The following is an 18,875-nucleotide window of genomic DNA, read 5'->3' as shown; positions in this document are numbered from 1 at the left end:
TTGAAAGAACACCATAATTTTTAAAGAACAGGATAAAAAAATTTTGTATTTTAATAAAAAATAACTATGAGTAAAAAATGACTATATTTTGCTACTAATTCAGACATTTGAAACATCGGAACACTGTGAAATAGGGAGGGGGGAAATTCCATTTTAAAAATAGTTAAAATCATGACAAATTTTGTTGAATATCGGAATTCATAACTTTCTATGATTTTTCATGACTTTCCAGGTGCGCAGATAACCTGTATATATATTACTAATTTCAAGTTAAAGAAGCATTTCCTGTTTACAAAAAAAAAAAAAAAAANTTTAAAAAAAAAAAAAAAAAAAAACTTTATGTACAGAATAGAACAGTATAAAAATTTTTTAATTATAAATGTAAGATTTTTTTTTTAATATACATATAAAAGAATATACATTCTGATATTATTGGTTATATTCTCCTGTTCTAAAACTTTTTTGTGTAGTTTACTTTTTAAAATTTTATTGATTTGGAAATTAGCTTTTACAATATCAATCAGTCATTGCGTAATTTTTCTTATTCTCAAAGGGAATATTCAAAAAAAAAATAATGAACGTTTCTTCCATCTTTGATGTGCAAGAAAGGCATTTTTTGAAAATAATTCTGCAGAATAGGAAGAAATAAAAACTTTGCAGAAAAAAAATCTTCACAAAAATTCTGCAGATAAAAAAAAATCAAAATTTTTTGCTTACCAAATAAAAAATCTTTCTGCAAGAACTATGAGACAATGTCATCGTGCTGCCACGGGGGTCTTACAGTTTTGGCATAGCAAAACAAATATAACGTTAAGTTGAACTTCTAAAACAGTGTCAAACCTCATGATTTTTTAATTTAGATAGAAAATATACAGAGCTTTTAGTTAAAAGTGCATCCAATTCAAATACTTATTAAAGTACCAATAACATTTGTAGAACACTTGATAGATTTAAACATTTAAAAAAAAAGTATCTTAATATAGAATTCAATTATTGATAAACAACTTTTTTATTCAATCACATTGCAGATGATTTACAAGAAATAATTAACACTATATGCTTGTTAACTTCATGGCAGTAGCACTAGTTTAACTATACAAATATATAGATATACTTCAAAAAAACATATATTTAAATTAATAGATACATATCACATACACTACTAGGAACATTTGAAAATAAAAAATAGATAGAAATTAGTTTCATGTCACAATAAACAAAATTCAAAATAAGTTAAAATGATCAATATAATTTATTATAAAATAATTTTATAAGTAATTTAAAAATAAAAACACCAATTTCTAAATTTTCGTCAAAATCGAAGGAAAAAAAATAAAATTACGACAAATATTTCAATGATAATAAGCATGATATGCAAAAAGTTTTATGAACAAGTAGATGAAATATTTATCCCTTAATTATCTAATCGAAGCACTTGATTCACAATGTGCTATATGTTCTCGTAAATGTTTGACTTCATTTTCAACTTTTGCATATTCATACTTTTTATTAATTAATTCACGTTTCAGATGATCAACTTCATTTATAATTCGACTCTTTTCTTCTTTGGACTTACATAACTCAGTTTCAGTTGCTGTCACTTTTTCAAATAACTGTCTATTTTTATTCACCAACCATTCTATTTCACTTTTTTGTTGCTCCATACCAATCTCGACACTTGATTTTTCTGTATGTAAACTAACAAACTGCTGTTCCAAACGACTTATCCTATGGTCTTTTTCTTTCAATTGCTTTTTAAATTCTTTCATGAACTCTTCATGTGATGCATTATCTCTTTCATTTCGGCATTTAAAATCGTGTTCCGATTTGAGCTGCTGTTCAAGATTCACACATTTGGACACAAAAAAGGCAGTTACGTTCTTTTGACGCTGCAGGTCTTCTTGCAAAGTTTTCATCACTTCCGACATTGATCCAGCATAGTTTTGAATGGTATTGTTTTCCGTTTGAATCCTTTCCTCATTAACATGTGTATGCGTTCCAGATGAAAATCCAACACCTTCTGCAGAAGAAGCAGATCCTGTTCTAGAAGCAGTTGAAATAACGGGTACTAATCCAACTCCAGAAGCAGTTGAAATAACAGGTATCGACCCAACTCTAGAAGCTGATGAAACATAAGGTGCGAATCTTATGCCAGAAGATGATGACACAACTGGTATTGATCCTATACCAGAGACTGTTGAAATGTGAGGTATAGATTGAACACCAGAAGATGATACAACTGGTATTGATCTGATGCCAGATGCTACTGAAATAACTGGCATTGATTGCACACTAGAAGATATTGATCCCACTCCTGAAACAGTTGGAATTATGGGTGGTGATTCCTCACCAGAAGCTGAATTAGAACTCCCAGATAAATTTCTTTCAAGACTAAGATAAGCATCTACTTCTCCAAAATCATCAATGTTTATATATTCCCTCAATAATTCCTCTCTTTGTTGGTTTTTGATTGAAAGTAATTCGCTAATGCGTTTTACCTCCGTGAGGTATATGTTATATTGATTCCTTATTTCATCCAATGCACTATTTGAAGAATCCGTAAGATTATCATCATTTATATCCAACTGTAATAAAGCTTTAAGAGAGCGAAGTATAGCAGCTTTATAGATAGCTTTACTCTGTGCAGAGCTAACGTTGGTGTCACTTTCTTCCATTAAAGCATCACACAGTTTTTTCAACTCATTTCGGAAGTGCCTTCGATAACTGTTCATCTGTAACGCTTGAGTCTCTAGGGCATGCATCTCTTCTTTTAAATCGTCAACTTCATTTTCTTTTTGTTTAAGGGCTTGCTGCATGTGTAAAATTTTTTCATTATAATCTCTGTTTAGATTACTCGATTTTAATTTTTTGTTTTCTTCTCTTAAACTCGTTATTTCATTCTGTAACTCGGTTAGATTTTCCTCTAGTGATTCATTGTGTTTGTTTGCCTCATCTAACTTCATTTGAAATGAAGATTTACTTGAATTTAAAGATTTTCTCTCTGTTTCACAAGTTTGTAATTTTTCCTCCAGAATTCTTTTTTCTTTCTCCAATCGGGTATTTTTATCACAAAGCTCCTGATTTTCATCCCTCATTTCATCACATTCTCTATTTAAATCATTCATCCTTAACTTTAGCGAAGAATATATGTCTTTATTTTTCTCCAGCAAAGCTTTTTCACTTTTAGCTTTACTTAAATCAACATATAACTGGCCATTATTTTCTGTCAATGCGGCATTTTGGGCTTGAAGATTTTCAATAAGAGTCTCGAGACTTTTGATGCTCTTTTCGGACACGTTTAATTTTGTTTCTAATGATTTGACTCTTTTATCATTACTGCATGAATGTAATATGCAACTATCAGAAGAATCATTAGAGGATATTGAGGGAACTTCAAAACCTTGATCAGCGAAATTTTTTGCAGCAGGAAAATTGCTTCCAAAGTTAGTTGCAATTGCAGATGGAACTTGTGAACTTCTGTGGATTGGTATTTCCATTTGTCGTGCAGCTCTGACTGGTTGCGAATTTACAGACTCGTGACTGTCACTCTTCTGAAGACTACTCTGTAGTTCTAAAATAAAATTTTGTTGAGATTTGATATAATTACGAGCAGAATCTAATTCAGACTTTTTTAAGTCTAGCTGCTCTCTTAACTTTTCCAAGTCATCTTGAGCTGGATATTTGAAGTCAGAACGAGTGACAGGCAAATTATCATTGACAACTTGGACAGACTTATCAGTAAAATCAATCTTATCTCTTTCTGATTGTAACAGCTTTTGGGTCAGCTCAATGACTTTTTTCCGTAAGCATTCATTCTCATTTTTATACCCAGAAGACAGTTCTAAATTGTCTTGCAGATCTTTTCGTAACTGCAATATAACTTTATCTACTTCATTTTCTGATGATTGTTTGTCTTGAAAAGACGAATCAACTTTAATAATATTTTGAATAGATTCAGCAATACCATTTAACTTGTTTATAATATCATTATATTCCACTCTGATTACATCACGCCTCATGTGATCGCGATTCAAGCTGTGCTGGAATTTTTCATTTTCATTCAAAAATACATATTTGAGTTCATTAATATCATCAAACAATGAGTTTAAGCTATAAGTTGATTTACCATCCATTGGAGTGTTAATTCTCTTTTGCATCCTATCCAAAGAAATGTGCTTTGAACCAACTGGTATATTCTCTTTTGAATTGGAAGTTCCGGGAAAGATATCTGGTATATTTGTCTTGTCACTCAGACTCGCAATTTTATCATTTTTATTATTACATGATTGTATCTGGGACTCTAAGCTTTGAATTTCTTTCAATAAGCAATCAACTAACACTTCTGAAGGCATGTGTGACTTAGGTAAAAGTTTAGAAAGTCGATACATTTTGTTAGTCAAGTCTTTTTCAATTGCAGACAGTCTTGTAACCTCTTTAGACAAGTGAGCGATCCGTTTATCTTTGTGATCGATTATTCTTTCCAACATCAACTGCCGATCGGCATAGTCTCGATGTCCGACTTTTTTGTTGGTATACTGTTTTACACATTTAGATGATTTTTTTACGGGTGATTTTTTCGCAGAGAAATCTAAATGCACATTTGTGTCACAACACGGACATTGTTTTGATCTAAGAGCAATTATTTGATACTCTAATTCCTCGTTTTGCTGTAATGATTTTTTAAGCTGCAATTCAAAATGTTTTATTGTAATGTCTTTCTGACGGACAGCGTCTTCTAAGGAACTGTTAGAACCTAAACGAATTTTATCTTCCAGGATACTTTTAATCTTTTGATAATCTTGCACCTGTTTTTCTAGATCTTTTATACGGTTATTTGCTTGATGAAGAGCTACAGAGGACATCCTACTTTCTTCTTGAAAATTTTCAAATATAGTTCTCGCCATATTAATTCCACTCATAATGACAATTAATAAAATTTTATTTTCAGAATCATGTGACAAACATTTGATATATATAATCAGGAACAATTGAAATCAATCGTAATTTGTCAATAAAATTGCATAAATATTTACGTTTAGTCAGAATTTAAATTCTGCTACAAATTTTACGTAACGGTTAAAGTGAATTCTGCGAAAATTCAGTGAGAAGTTTTTTTTTGTGTATATTGAATTATTTTGGAAAAGAAAACCTCTTAAAATAAATTTAAAAAGGATCTATACTTTTAAATAAAAGTTTGATTCTGGATCTGAGAATTATATTGAAGGAAATAAACGGCATAAACAAAGCATGCAATCACTGTAACTTTAACTACTAAAGCCGGAGTTGAATGATTTTCATTTTTCATATTTGGTTGTCTTGATTTAATGGTAACAAAAACTTTTAAGATTCAATAAAAGATCACATTGTAATGGCTTCAGAACGTTATAGTTTCTCCTTAACCACCTTTAGGTAATTATTTCTTTCGCTTATTCCCTTTAGTTTTTGAAAAAACATCAATTTGCCATTCATGTCAACTGGTAAAAAAAAATTCCAGTTCTTTGATTACCCATTAGTTTTCCAATAATTATTATTGTCATAATGAAGTACCCTTTTCTTTCTCCTTACTCAACGCAATTATTATTGTGATTAGTTTTGTTGTCTATAATTATGATTCCTTTTACTGTATTAATTGAGATTTTTCAACTGAGAATTAAACAAATCAGCATCGAAAAATGCTGATCTATTTTATATTATCAGATGTGAGAAGATATGAATACTTAAGACAAGATCAGTAATCAGGGGTCTGTCTAGGTTTTTCTGATCAGTACCTATTTTGTGAAAATTTGGACATAATTTGTGAAAAATTATATTTAAAAATCCAACACAAAAATATGACAAGAATATGGATTTATCATTTCTTAAGAAATACAGAAATAAAATTTTAAGAAAAAGTATTTTGTGAATCTACCGTTTTTCCTAAAATTAAATTTGTGAAACTACCGTTTTTCATAAAGTTGAATTTGTGAAGGTACCGCTAAACGTTAATAAATTCGGTCAAGAAAGACCCCTGGTAATGCAAATTTTTTTTATTTTTTTTCAAATTTGCCAACACAATGATAGACTAAAATTTATTATCAAGACTAAAAGTTGTTTTTTCCTAATGATGTAGGAAAAGTTAGGACGTATTGGTGTAAAAAATTTACTTCTATTTATGCGTTGTTTTCTAAAAGCTATAAAGAGGATATTCCTTGCATTTTAATTCAAGTACTATGGTAAAGTTGTTTTTGTTTACTCTGTAATTCTATTTATTTTTATTATTTGCATGTTTTTTTTTTTAAATTAATTTATTTCCATGTGTGTCTCTGTTCTCGTTTTCTACCTTTACCAATGTGCCAAGAGGGTTTTGTGCCTTTTTTTTTTTAATGAAAATAAAAATTAGTTGTGGTTTTCTGGGTGGTGTCTTCAAGTTGGTCTCTTTCTGTAATATTTTTTTCCCGTTTCTTTAATTTCTTAACTGCCCTTGCTCATCTGTTGTAAAAATTTGTGACTTTTTGGTGCTGATACTGTTACAAGAGATTTCTCTTTCTGATATATTATCTTTTGTATAAGTCAATTTCTTAAAAAAAAGTTCCAAAATGAGGCTCATATAAACTTTAAAAATATTATCTCAGATGATTCCAATGTAATTTTGAAACAACAGATCAAATCATTCTGATTTCTAGGTCATTTTTTTTACCGAAAGTGGGTCTATGTGCATATTATAGGCATTCCATCAATTATTAGACGAAAAAAGAGAAAAATTATGTTTGAAAAATAGAGGCAAATAATTATATACAACTATTTAAACAGTTGCATCAAAGATTAAGATTATTTTATCATTCTGATATTTATACAAAACTCAACAACAAAAAAAAATTGTTTAAATAGATCTGTAGTGCTTTTCTTACTTTTTTCTTCTTGCAATGAAAAATTATGCATTGTAAAAGACCCGTCATAACTTCCTTTTTAGGTTCAGTCTAATGACAGCTGAAAACAAAATAGTAGGTAGAAAGAATGTCAATGTGAATTAATACTAACTATCATTAAGACTGAAACAAATTGTCAATTTATTTAAAATCTAATCCAAAACAATTTATTTAAAACATATAAATCTAGAAAGACAATTAAAAAAATATATACAATATAACAATCTTTAACTCAAGCTTACGTATTCTTGTGGTACAGAATGAGAAATAATGTCTTGTTTCAACAGCAAATGAACAAAACCTACGAACAGCAAATGAAAAAGGATCAGCCTAAAACTTTCTTATTGTCGTTAATTAATGTATGAGCAGTCACCATCATAAAACGAAAGAGAGGGGTGCTCCGGGAAAAAAAATCCAGATTTTTCCATAACCGCACTCCGAAAGTTTACAGAAATTCTAGGTCCAGAAGTTTCACGAAATCACCTATCACATTTATGTATAAAAATTCTTGTATATTTTATTTAAAAATATTAGAACTAGAATTTATACTTGGCGTCTTTCATTTGTAAGTATTTTTTCTGATAGAAAAATAAATGTGATTAGAGATAAAAGTAAACTTAATAGTTATTCATTTAAATTATGCTGTATATACCTAGTTTATTTAGAAATTAATGTTTTTAAAATAGCAATGATTTAAATTTATAAATACATTAATTTTTTGAAATGCGTCATAAATGATTTTACTCAAGAAATTTTCAGGTTTTTTGAGTTTGACTCACAATCACCCCTGGAGAATGATTCTATTACAATAGATCAAAGAGGAACTGCAATAGAAGAACTTCTATTACAAAGATCAATAGAAGAACTTCTATTACAATAGATCAAAGAGGAACTGCAATAGAAGAACTTCTATGGGGCCATTCTCCTGTTATGCACGGGACATTTGCAGGCCTTTGAAGTTTATAAAAATAGTAAAATAATGGGGTAATAAATTTTTTTTTTACAATTCNTCTTTGGTAGAGTCTAGCATTGAAGTTTAGAGTGTTTACAGTGGAGAATGGCCCTATTACAAAGATCAACAGAGGAACTTCTATTACAATAGATCAAAGAGGAACTGCAATAGAAGAACTTCTATTACAAAGATCAATAGAAGAACTTCTATTACAATAGATCAAACCAAAAAAAATCCTATTTAGTAATTATCTAACATATGCGCTGAATTGTCAGAACGCAGTATAAACTCTGCAGTTTAAACCTCAGTTCCACAGTTTATGTAAACCCAGTCTAAGCAAAAAAAAATTAGGCTGAATTGCTCAAACACAGTTTTGCCGATGTTCAACGAGACTAGAGCAAGACCAAGCTGATCGGATGTATCTGCACTGATATTTTGCCTTTACCCAATCAGGTGGAAGGAGTAGCATCTGTCACTATTTGGAAAAGCCTTGGAATATTTTGTTTAAATTTTTTTGTGAAATGCAAAAATAAACAAAGCTATATTGGATTCATTACATAGTTAATCAAGAAAGAAGTATTTTTCATGACATAAAATTTGGTTTTGTTAAATAATAGTTCGTAAGAAACATTTTTATGCAAATATTATATTTTAAACATTGAGCAATGAACATTGGCCTGTATTCTATTTCAAATAAAACTATTCTAACTTATTTTAGAAAGAAAATTTTAAGACATAATAGGTTTTTAAATAAGGATTTTACATATAAAATAAGAAATCTGAATAAAAATTGCTTTATAAAAACAGATAACACGTTTGCTTGTTTTAATAATTTCTCTACCTATGATTTTAAACTTAAGATGAATTGAATGTGTTACCAAACTACAGCTAATAAAATAATCTGTTTTTTTTTTTTTTTTTTTTTTTTTTTTTTTTTTTTTTTTNTTTTTTTAATCTATATAAATAAAGGTGAGTGAAAAATAAATTTTCTATCATCAGGGGTTTGTCTAGGTTTTTCTGAAAGGTACCTATTTTTTGAAAATTCAGACATAATTTGTGAAAAATCAACGCAAAAACATGGTAAAAATATAGATTAATCGTTTCTTAAGGAATACAAAAATAAAATTTTAAAAAACAGTATTTTGTGAAACTACCGTTTTTTAGTAATTTTGCTTATACTCTGAAAATAACCTTTCACAAGATTTAAATGGTATACAAAAGATCCAAAGAGATTGGAAAACAAAACAACTGACCAATTTTTTTTTATATATATATACTGTTTGTATTAGAATTCATTTATAAATGCTTATTTAAAAATTTCTATTTGCATAAGTACTGGATTATGAGACTTAGTATTAAGTAGATTACCTATCTATTTTGCAATGTTTATTAAGTCACTCGTGCAATCTTGAAAGACCTGTGATTTTTTAAATTGTTCGTTAGCAGAGAAGATTTATAGATTGTAACCTATGTATCTGTACCAAATTTTAGCCACAACCAGGCAAGGAAGAAAAAGAGTACGAACTTCAGGGGCAAGCTATTAATCCTTCCTGGGTAAACAACTACAAATTTTTTGAAGATAGTTTTGTTTCTTTTGGCAATTGTTGTTGACACAAACAAGTACCATATAGGAGTATTACCTATTTATAAATTTTTTCTAAAATAGATAATTTTAGTAAGATAAAATAGCACAGTGTATGATATATATTATCTGGTTAATTCTTCTGTGCTCTAAACTTTTTCTCAGCAAATTCTATACTCTGTTCAGTGAAAACTCATAGTAATGATGTACAGGTATGAACGGAGGCAAATGGTATTTTGAATTTTCAAAACTTTGACCAATTGCTTAGGTACTGTTTGGTCAGAAAACTATTGTTTTGTAAGCTGTTTTGAAATACTAAACTCAAGCTTATTTTATCTCTTACAGTCCTTCTGGTAAACTAGTCCAGATTGAATATGCTCTGGCAGCTGTTGCGGCTGGAGCTCCTTCTGTTGGCATAAAAGGTATTGTTTTATTTTTAAAAAAGTTCTAGAAAATTGAAATAAAAGTTTACTATAAACTCTAATCATGCTTTTGTTTTAATTTTGTAATTTATAGTTAGAGTCGAATTATAACAAATACTTATGTTATGTGTGGGTAATCAAGCTTATAAGTACTGGTTAGCAAATAAACCATATTTTTTAGGGCTAAAACAGTACTTTTATTGATCTTACTAGTACTGTGGTGATACTTTTAACAAATGATGTAACAAAATAGTGATTTGGCCAAATACTGAATATTCGGCGGCCAAAAGGCAACTCTTTTTATTTATTTTAAAATAACTAGATATTAATGAAGTTAGAAATATTTAAGATTAAAGAAACTAAAGTTGAAAGGAAGAAAATGAAATAGTAAAAAGAATCCTCTTAATTCTTAAAACAAAACTTTAATGTCTATCAGAAACACTTAAAAAAGTTTTGAATACTGTTACCATAATAAACACCTGTAAAACAGAAAGATTGTATACAAAAAACAAAAGAGAAAAGTCAATCTTAATTTCTGAAAGAAAGTGAAGATTAAAGTTTAATAGAAGCCCTCTTCATTTCTGCGTCATACTGAAAATTTCGGTAAAATCATAAGTTTTTCTCTTTTTTTTTTTCTTTTTTTTTTTTTTTTTTAAAACAGTAAGAATTGCAAACCCTCTTTTAAATTGGTGCTTGCATTTATTTTAAAGTATGAGTTTGTTTTTTATGCAAAAATATTTTCATAATGGAAAATATTTTCATAATATTTTCATAGATGGAAGAGGAACAGAAAATATAAATTAAAGAGATTCTGCACTCTCACGTTGTATCCAGGAAGCTCCCGTAATTAGGTTTTGTGCAAGGTTTCTAGAGAACTGAGATTTTGAACAGGACTTAGTGGGTATGCGCGAGAGATTCCACTTAAAAGTGCGAAATCTATGTATTTTCAATTCAAAATGCTTAATTCTCTGTCATAATTTCCTTTATGTAATTCCTGTAAAAATTTCCTTCTTTTTTTTTCTTCCTGGGAATCCTAGTTAAAATTGTCAAATCTTAGTGATTTTATTTCACAATTTTCGCGAATTTCTCATTCTCGAGATCCTGACAAACAATTTTCTATACAAAAATGATAATATGATATAACAATTGAAGCTGTAACACTTAACGCTTAGGAACACTTAACGCTGTTTTGACTAACGCAGATATAAACTTTTTTTTTTTCTCCTTGCGAGAAAGTTATTTGTATCCCCAAACGTGATAGGATTTCAAATTAATAGTCAGAATCAGTAAAATTCAGCTATTCAGTTTTAACAAAAGAAATGTACCAAAACAAGCAATTTACGTACGTATTATATGTGCGTATGTAATTACACCAAAACACTCATTTTACTTTTTTTATCTACTTTTATATTCTCTTATCTTCTTCATNCAACAGAACACAACCACAGAACCCCTTTCAGAACACATTTCTCTGCAACCACATGTTTACCGTAGGTTAGGTTTCTTCATGTAAGACGTTCAAACTTTTTATGTGTTAATGTAAGATGGACAAATACCTTGTAAAGGCAAAATCTTCTATGATGATGCACCTAAAATATTCAATGCTTTAAAAAATAGAAGACATTAAAAATGTATTATAATTAAAGAAATTATTTTTTTTTTTTTCAAGAATTTTTGTGTTTTTTTAGTTTTTAGAAATCTCACTTAAGTTTTTGAAATCTCACCCTGTTTTTGAGAAAGGGTGAGAAATTCTCACCCATTTTTTTTCTATGATGAAAACACTGTATGGGACTTTCCAACTGTAATAAAAATATCTCTGATAAAGCTTTTTGATTATCTGCAGTAAAAACTCTTAATCCTGGCTGATATAATTTCTAATCTAGTTTATGCTTTTTCTTTTTTTATTGATTGGTTTTTGAGTAACAAAATGTTAAATTTCAACTTTTTAATTATTTGACTAATACTCAATTTATAATGCTTGTTCAGAGTCCTGCAACTTTTTGAAAGTTGCTTCGAACTTCGCAATCATTCCAATGGTTGATAACTTCTAATTATTAAGTTTTCTTGTGATATTTAGTGTCTTTTTACACTCTATTAAAGCGTTCAAATTTCAAAAACTAAATGGAATATTCCATTTCTTCAAAAGATGCAGTTTTTTGCTGAAATAAAACAGCCATTGTGAGTAGACACTTATTTGCATGTTTTTTATTTGCTTCGATTGTGACTCTCGATACTTGGACGACTGCAATTGAAACATTATACTTAAGGTGTGATGTTTCGATAATATTATTCTATCAAAATCAGATGTGGAATTTGTTTTTGTTAATGAGTTTATTTCATAGTGTTACATCTACTTTCATTATGCATTCCTTATGTCAGCAACGTAATTATTTCTAATTTTCTATTTATGTTTTGCAGCTTCAAATGGTGTTGTCTTAGCAACTGAAAAAAATTACAAATCAGTTCTGTATGAAGAACATAGTATACACAAAGTTGAAATGGTTACAAACCACATTGGAATGATTTACAGCGGCATGGGACCTGATTACAGGTATTACCTTTTCCAAGTGTTTCAACCTTAAACACAGTGTTTTGTCATTGTTCATATCTTTACCTCGTGAAGTAATCAAGGTATTTTATAAAGTAGAGTAGTGCTAAATTTAAGATTGTTATGGACATAATAGTTAATTTTTCACCACTGATTAATCCTAAATGATCTCAGTAAATTTAAGGGTGTATTTGACATCTTTTATGGTGTATTTCTATATCAGTTTTGTTTTGGTTACGTTTTACAAGGTTGTTATTCAGTGTTGTGTTTGTTATGCTATAAGCGTGTGGTCTCCTCTCCTCTGCAGAGGATCAAAACTGTTATGGTACAGGGGTCGCATTCCCCCTAAAATTCCTGAAACTATGTGCAAACCCTAAAAATCTGATAACATTTTGTTGGTGTTCCTAAAAAATTAGAGTTATAGGTTGAATATAAATAAAAAGGCAATAATCTAAAATATAAGAATTTAACTACATTAATTAAAACTGTTTTAATTTTGCCACATGGGAATTCTGATCCTGAGAGAGGTTTTTTGATAAATAAAGCAATGCTTAATGTGAGTCAGCATGAGAATACTATTATGTCTCTTAGACTAATCAAAGATACCATTCGAAATTATGGAGGAGTGTTGACGATCACCACAACACTATTTAGGGCAGTAAAAGAATCTCACAAATCATATCAAGAATATATTAGAAAAATGATCATGATTAGTTTGTTTTTCTCTAACTTCTAATATAAATTGCTGATTTGAAATCTAATAATATCACACAATAGTTTTTCTTAATAAAGTAAGGTAAAGGGTAATAATAAAGTTTTGATTAAGAAGGTAAAAATTAAATAAAAATCCAAGTTGGTGTTAATTTATTTTTTCTCTTGATTTATTCTCACTTTTGCCTGTTCCTGAATTATGCACTTAATTTCTGATAGGTAATATGTAAAGTTGAAATTTTATTTTTACACTTTAGAGATTTCATTCTTGACTTAATAAATTTCAGAGCTTTATTTTATGGCTTGCAATTATTTATGATATGTGTGGATGAATTGTAATAATCTTCTGTTATGTAATAAACTACCATGTAATCTGTTTTTATCCTAGCAAAATCATGTATTACCCCTAAAATTTTTTGAAAAAAGTTCCTAAAATTACCATAAAATTTTTAAAAACTTTGCTGCTACCCCTGATGGTATGTCTTCGAATCATCCTCAAAGAGGTTTCCCCTGCAGTTGCCTATAGCCCATTGTGCAGCTCTAATGGAATCGTTCCATTCATAATCAATACATTCCATTGGAATGTAAATGAATTGCTACTTCTACAATCCAGAGGTGATTCAGCTCCGGAAAGAAATCCGGACTTCCGAATTTTTCGCTAATCGCCATCCGAGGATCCAAGACCCAGATCATCAATCACGTTTATGTATAAAAATAAATATTAGGACTAGAATTTATGCTTGGCATTTCTTTCATTTGTAAATGTATTTTGTGGTAGAATAATAGATGTGATTAGAGATAAAAGTAAACTTATACATAATTATTTTAAATTATGTTGCATATAACTTATTTAGAATTTCATGCTGTGAAAATATCGATGATTTAAATTTATAAAGACATCTAATTTTTTTAAAAGGATCATTAGTGATTTTACTCAGGAAATTTTCAGGATTTTTGAGTTGAGCTTACAATTACCCCTTACAATGTGTGTGTGCATGTGTACCACCAATCACCAATGCAATAAATACAAAACTTACTCTTGCATTAGCCCAAAGTCCAAATTATTTAATTTTGCAAAAACATTTATTTCCAAGCTTGCTCTTATGTAAAGAAAAAGTGTCTGATTTCTTTCTCTTTTTTTTCTTTCTAGATTATTAGTTAGACGAGCTCGTAAATTAGCTCAACAGTATTATTTGAGGTATGGAGAGCCTATTCCAACCAGTCAGCTAGTTCAAAGAGTTGCCTATATTATGCAAGAATATACTCAATCGGGGTAATTTTTTTTCATTCATTTTAAATTCTGCATGTAATTGTCTGCAATAGTATTCATAACTGTAGTATAGTCATCATTATTTGATTAAACTGTTTTTATGCTTATTTTCATGTTTTCTTATCTAAATAAAAGTTAACATTCAGTTTGGTATTGTGTAACCGAGTAATTTACTCAATAGAAGTACTAAACTCACATAAGAAATGTGACTTGTGTTCTAATGTGTTTATAATTATTGTATGTGCTGTCCGTCATTTATTTTTAATTTAAAACTAGTCCATTACCTTTTTTGTAAGCGAGCTGCAAAATGTAGAGAGTGCAATATTGAGGTCTGATACTGACCACCTATAAGTGACTTTTCTATTTCAAATCAAGGATTAATTCGATGCAATTATTAAAAAAAATTCATTAAGTAAGAAACAATTTGAAAACTTCTTTAATGTTTGAGTTGAAAATCATGGGAAAAAATTCATGAACTTCAATTATTGAGTATTTATTTTTAAAAATAAAACTTGTGAATTTTCAACTGTAAATGTTTTAATTATTATTTTTTTTTTCTCATTTTGATAGCTTTAGAGCATTTTGCTTGGCATTTACTATAATATCTGCTTTAAAAAAATTATCAAAAACAAAATTAATATCTTACTAAACTTGTCTTTAAAAAATTGCAGTGAAATTTTAACCCATATAAAAAAATTTTACTTTAATAAGTAATAATTAAATTTGTAGTATTAATGACATTAATATTTATCTTTTTTTTTAATTATACTATTATTTTTTATGAGCAGCATTTCCTCCTTCAGTGTTAATTTTATGAAATAAAAATTTTTTTTCACTGTGTTAAACTTTGCACTTTATTGGTTGTATAGTCGTGAGAAAAGATTGAACAAAGTTGTAGTGAAATATTTATTGAACTAAAAAAAAAAAAAACTTTCTGAAAATGAAGCTTCTTTGCTTACACTTGAAAGTACTATGAATTAAGTTCCTTAAATTTGTTTTAATTATTAAAATAGTCAAAGTTGGGTAAAACAGTTTCCTTTGAAACTTTAAAAATCAAGCTTTGTTTGTTCATTTAAATCATACAAGTAGAGAAGTATGCACTTGGATGCATTTTGTTTCATTTATTGATTGATTTGATTTGAATTTTCAGTGGTGTGAGGCCTTTTGGGGTTTCTCTTTTGATTTGTGGATGGGATAGCGACAGACCATACCTGTTTCAATGTGATCCCTCTGTAAGTTTTGGTTTTGTTTCTCTCTTATTGTTATTACTTTCAATTTCTAGCAATCTGAAAGTGACTTGTTAACTTTTGTTTTATTTTGAGAAGTTTGAAAAAAAGTTAAATTTTATATTTTTTAGGGTGCCTATTTTGCTTGGAAAGCCACTGCAATGGGAAAGAATCATGTGAATGGAAAAGCCTTTCTTGAGAAAAGGTAATTTTATTTTGCTCACAATTATAGTCTTTTAAATAAGTTGAAATACCAAAGGTGAAAAATCTAATGGGATTTTCCACTTTTTGTATCCCCTCCTCTCCAATTGGAACCCCCGCAAACCTAATGCCAGCAAGGCACTTTATTTTATATTAGCAAATAGCAATATCGATCTTTTTTTTCTTTCCCTTATATATGTTTAACTTTATGATTTCTTTCTTATTTTTGTGATGAATGAATTATTTATTAATGGTTACTTATATATTTTTTTAATGTGATGGCAATTTAATGTGAAATCCCAATGCTGTAAAATTATTTTTTTCCAAACATTTTCTTAAATAAGTCTTCTTTTTTTTTTCATTGTGGGGGGGGGGAACTGCCACTGGCAAATTATAAGTCATATACAGTGTTTATTTTTTTCTTTTAATTTCTAAAAAAATGTTTTATTTATTAGGTATGGTATGTCCAAAGCAAATTTCTTTTAACTGCTAACTATGTGTCCTTAAAATAATTCCCCCTATGTTTAATTGTAAAAATATGATCCAATTCAAATATATTCTTACTTGTTCTCATTCTGAAAAATTCAGTATAAAGGTTCAAATAGGAACATAGATTTACATGAAACCATTCAGATACCACGTCTCAAATAATTTTTATTTATTTATTTTAGTATTTATATTTTATTATATTAAATTTTATTTAATCATTTTTGATAACACTACCTATCAAGATTCATTTCTGAATGAAATGTATGCATGAGCATTTAAAATATTTTTTTCCTTAAAATTTACATATATGTGTGTGATATATTAGATATATCAGATACATGGAGATATTTCTAACACAAATTTTCGTATGTTACTGATATATCACCATTTCATGGAATTCACACTTTTGTTTAATCAAAATATACATTACCCATCAATTATTAAGATCATGTTTGTTTTAAGAAAAAAAATTTTTCTTGCCCTTCCATTTTCATAAGAAATGCATACCTGCCAGGTCTCCTGTTTACCTGTATATTCTCAAATTTCTCCGTATTTGTTGAAGAAATTTTTTAAAAATTAATTTTGGCATTAAAATATCCACTGATGGCAAAAAAATACTTATCTTATTTCTCAACAGATTGTGCTTTTACCAATTCTGCAGTATGTTGAGGGTTAATAGTTTACGGAATTATAAATAATGGTTTAAAAGAAATCTTCTTTATATTAAGATTTATATACATATTTTTACTTCGCTAATGTAAGTGGTTATAATTTCCCATTTTGAATTTTCTTTTTGACTTACATAATTGTGCATGATGTATCAAAACTTTACTTGTAGCCTAAAAAGTGTAAAATCTCCATTATTTTATTTCTCCAATGTTGTCATGTATGGAAATGTAGTAAAGACCTGTAACATTCCTTTTGTTCTAGGAGGTCGAAGTGAAATTATTTATTTATAACAAAACTTGAGAAAACTGACAATTCTATATATTCAAATAAGGAAAATCTGAGTTTTTTTATTTTTTTAAACACTTGCCTTGTTAAAATTTAATTACATAAAACAGTGATATTGATTTTATGAAAGAGTTGGTTTTAGCATATATATATATATATATTATGATTCCATTCTTGCAGATTAGATTTTAAAAAATGGCTGATTTTTAATAGAGTGATTTTATTAGTGACCTTGATTCTTTACACAGTAAATCAGGGCTAATGTGTTGAAAAATTTTCTTTTTTCATAAATAGACAAAAGAAAGATAATTTTTCTGATCTGGGCCTAGAATAAAGAAATCTTCATTCAAGGAAAGGAAAAAAAATTCCTTTCAACCTTTATTCATTTTTAAAAAAATGAATAAAAGTTGTCTGAAGCCTAGGACTAAATTTTCCTTTTTTGTTTGTTAAGAAAATAATTTTAATATATTTTTTTTTAAATATTAACTATTTTATATGTTATATATTTTTTTAAATATAGTTATAGGACAATAAATATTTTTCTTTATCTGAGAAGTATTAAAATAATAATAATGTATATGCTCTTAACTTGCATGATCTACCAGCTTGAATTCACACTTTATTTATTTAAAAAAAAATGAAAAAAGGTTGTCTGAAAGCCTAGGACTAAATTTTCCATTTTTGTTTGTTAAGTAAATAATTTTAATGTATTTTCTAAACATAGTTAAAGGACAATAAATATTTTTCTTTGTTTTTTTCATTATCGGAGAGATATTAAAATAATAATAAATATGATCTTAACTTGCATGATCTACTAGCATGAAATTTTACGTTGCTGTACACACCGACCCTAATAACTTAGATGAAATTTGAAACTCTGCATAACTAAATTCTATAATCTTAATGCATATAGTGTAATTTAAAATTTTTGTTTTTATTAAATTTTAGATATAATGAAGAATTAGAGTTAGAAGATGCTATTCACACTGCTATATTGACACTTAAAGAAGGTTTCGAAGGACAGATGACTGCTGACAACATTGAGATTGGCATTTGTAATAAAAGCGGTTTTAAGCGCCTCGCTCCTTCAGAAGTGAAGGATTACTTAACACAGCTATAAATTAATGTATTTTTGTTGATGTTCTATGCTTAACTCTTTCTAATAAATAATTTTTTTTTAGTACTATTGTTTTTTTTTAAATGTTTTGAAACTTATATATGTATCTTATCAGATAGTCTTAGCGCTATCCAGCATAAAAGCAACTGGACCAAAATCGGAAATAAAAACTATTTTGCCAATTCTCAACAATCTTAAACAGATTTTCTAACTTTCGCCTGGCAGGGCTTCAAGTGCTGCGCATTTTGCGCCAAACCGGTATATTTGCGCGTTACTGCGCAGAAACGGCATTTTATGTTAAATTTGCGTCGAATCTGCTCCAAAAAAATTTTCGGGGACCAACTAGACATTGCCAAATTTTAATAGCATAAGAAATTTATTTTTTCTCTTGTTGATTTCATCGTTATTAAGGTGCCATCGTCTTTGTCAATAGCAAGCTAGTGGCCTTCTTGCGCTATTCGATTTATAGATTAGTACCATGATTCATTAAGTAAGAAA

The 18,875-nt window shown here is 28.5% G+C and overlaps 2 protein-coding genes across 2 annotated transcripts; one reads left to right on the top strand and one right to left on the bottom strand.

Moving 5' to 3' along the window:
* Positions 1-352: 352 nt before the first annotated feature.
* LOC107439525 (putative leucine-rich repeat-containing protein DDB_G0290503) lies at positions 353-5,078 on the bottom strand. Its single transcript, XM_016052155.3, has one exon. The coding sequence runs from the start codon at positions 4,917-4,919 to the stop codon at positions 1,419-1,421; it is 3,501 nt and encodes a 1,166-aa protein (XP_015907641.2). The 5' UTR covers positions 4,920-5,078; the 3' UTR covers positions 353-1,418.
* Positions 5,079-5,249: 171 nt separating this feature from the next.
* LOC107439529 (proteasome alpha2 subunit) lies at positions 5,250-18,443 on the top strand. Its single transcript, XM_016052160.4, has 7 exons — positions 5,250-5,409; positions 9,785-9,861; positions 12,280-12,412; positions 14,271-14,393; positions 15,541-15,622; positions 15,748-15,821; positions 18,209-18,443. Exons 1-7 carry the CDS (start codon positions 5,369-5,371, stop codon positions 18,378-18,380), a joined length of 702 nt encoding a protein of 233 aa, XP_015907646.1. The 5' UTR covers positions 5,250-5,368; the 3' UTR covers positions 18,381-18,443.
* The last annotated feature ends 432 nt before the right edge of the window (positions 18,444-18,875 follow it).

Source organism: Parasteatoda tepidariorum, chromosome 9 (genome assembly GCF_043381705.1).
Source record: "Parasteatoda tepidariorum isolate YZ-2023 chromosome 9, CAS_Ptep_4.0, whole genome shotgun sequence".
Classification (NCBI taxonomy): domain Eukaryota; kingdom Metazoa; phylum Arthropoda; class Arachnida; order Araneae; family Theridiidae; genus Parasteatoda; species Parasteatoda tepidariorum.
The sequence above is the reverse complement of the archived record's forward strand: the minus strand, read 5'-3'. Positions and strand labels throughout refer to the sequence as shown.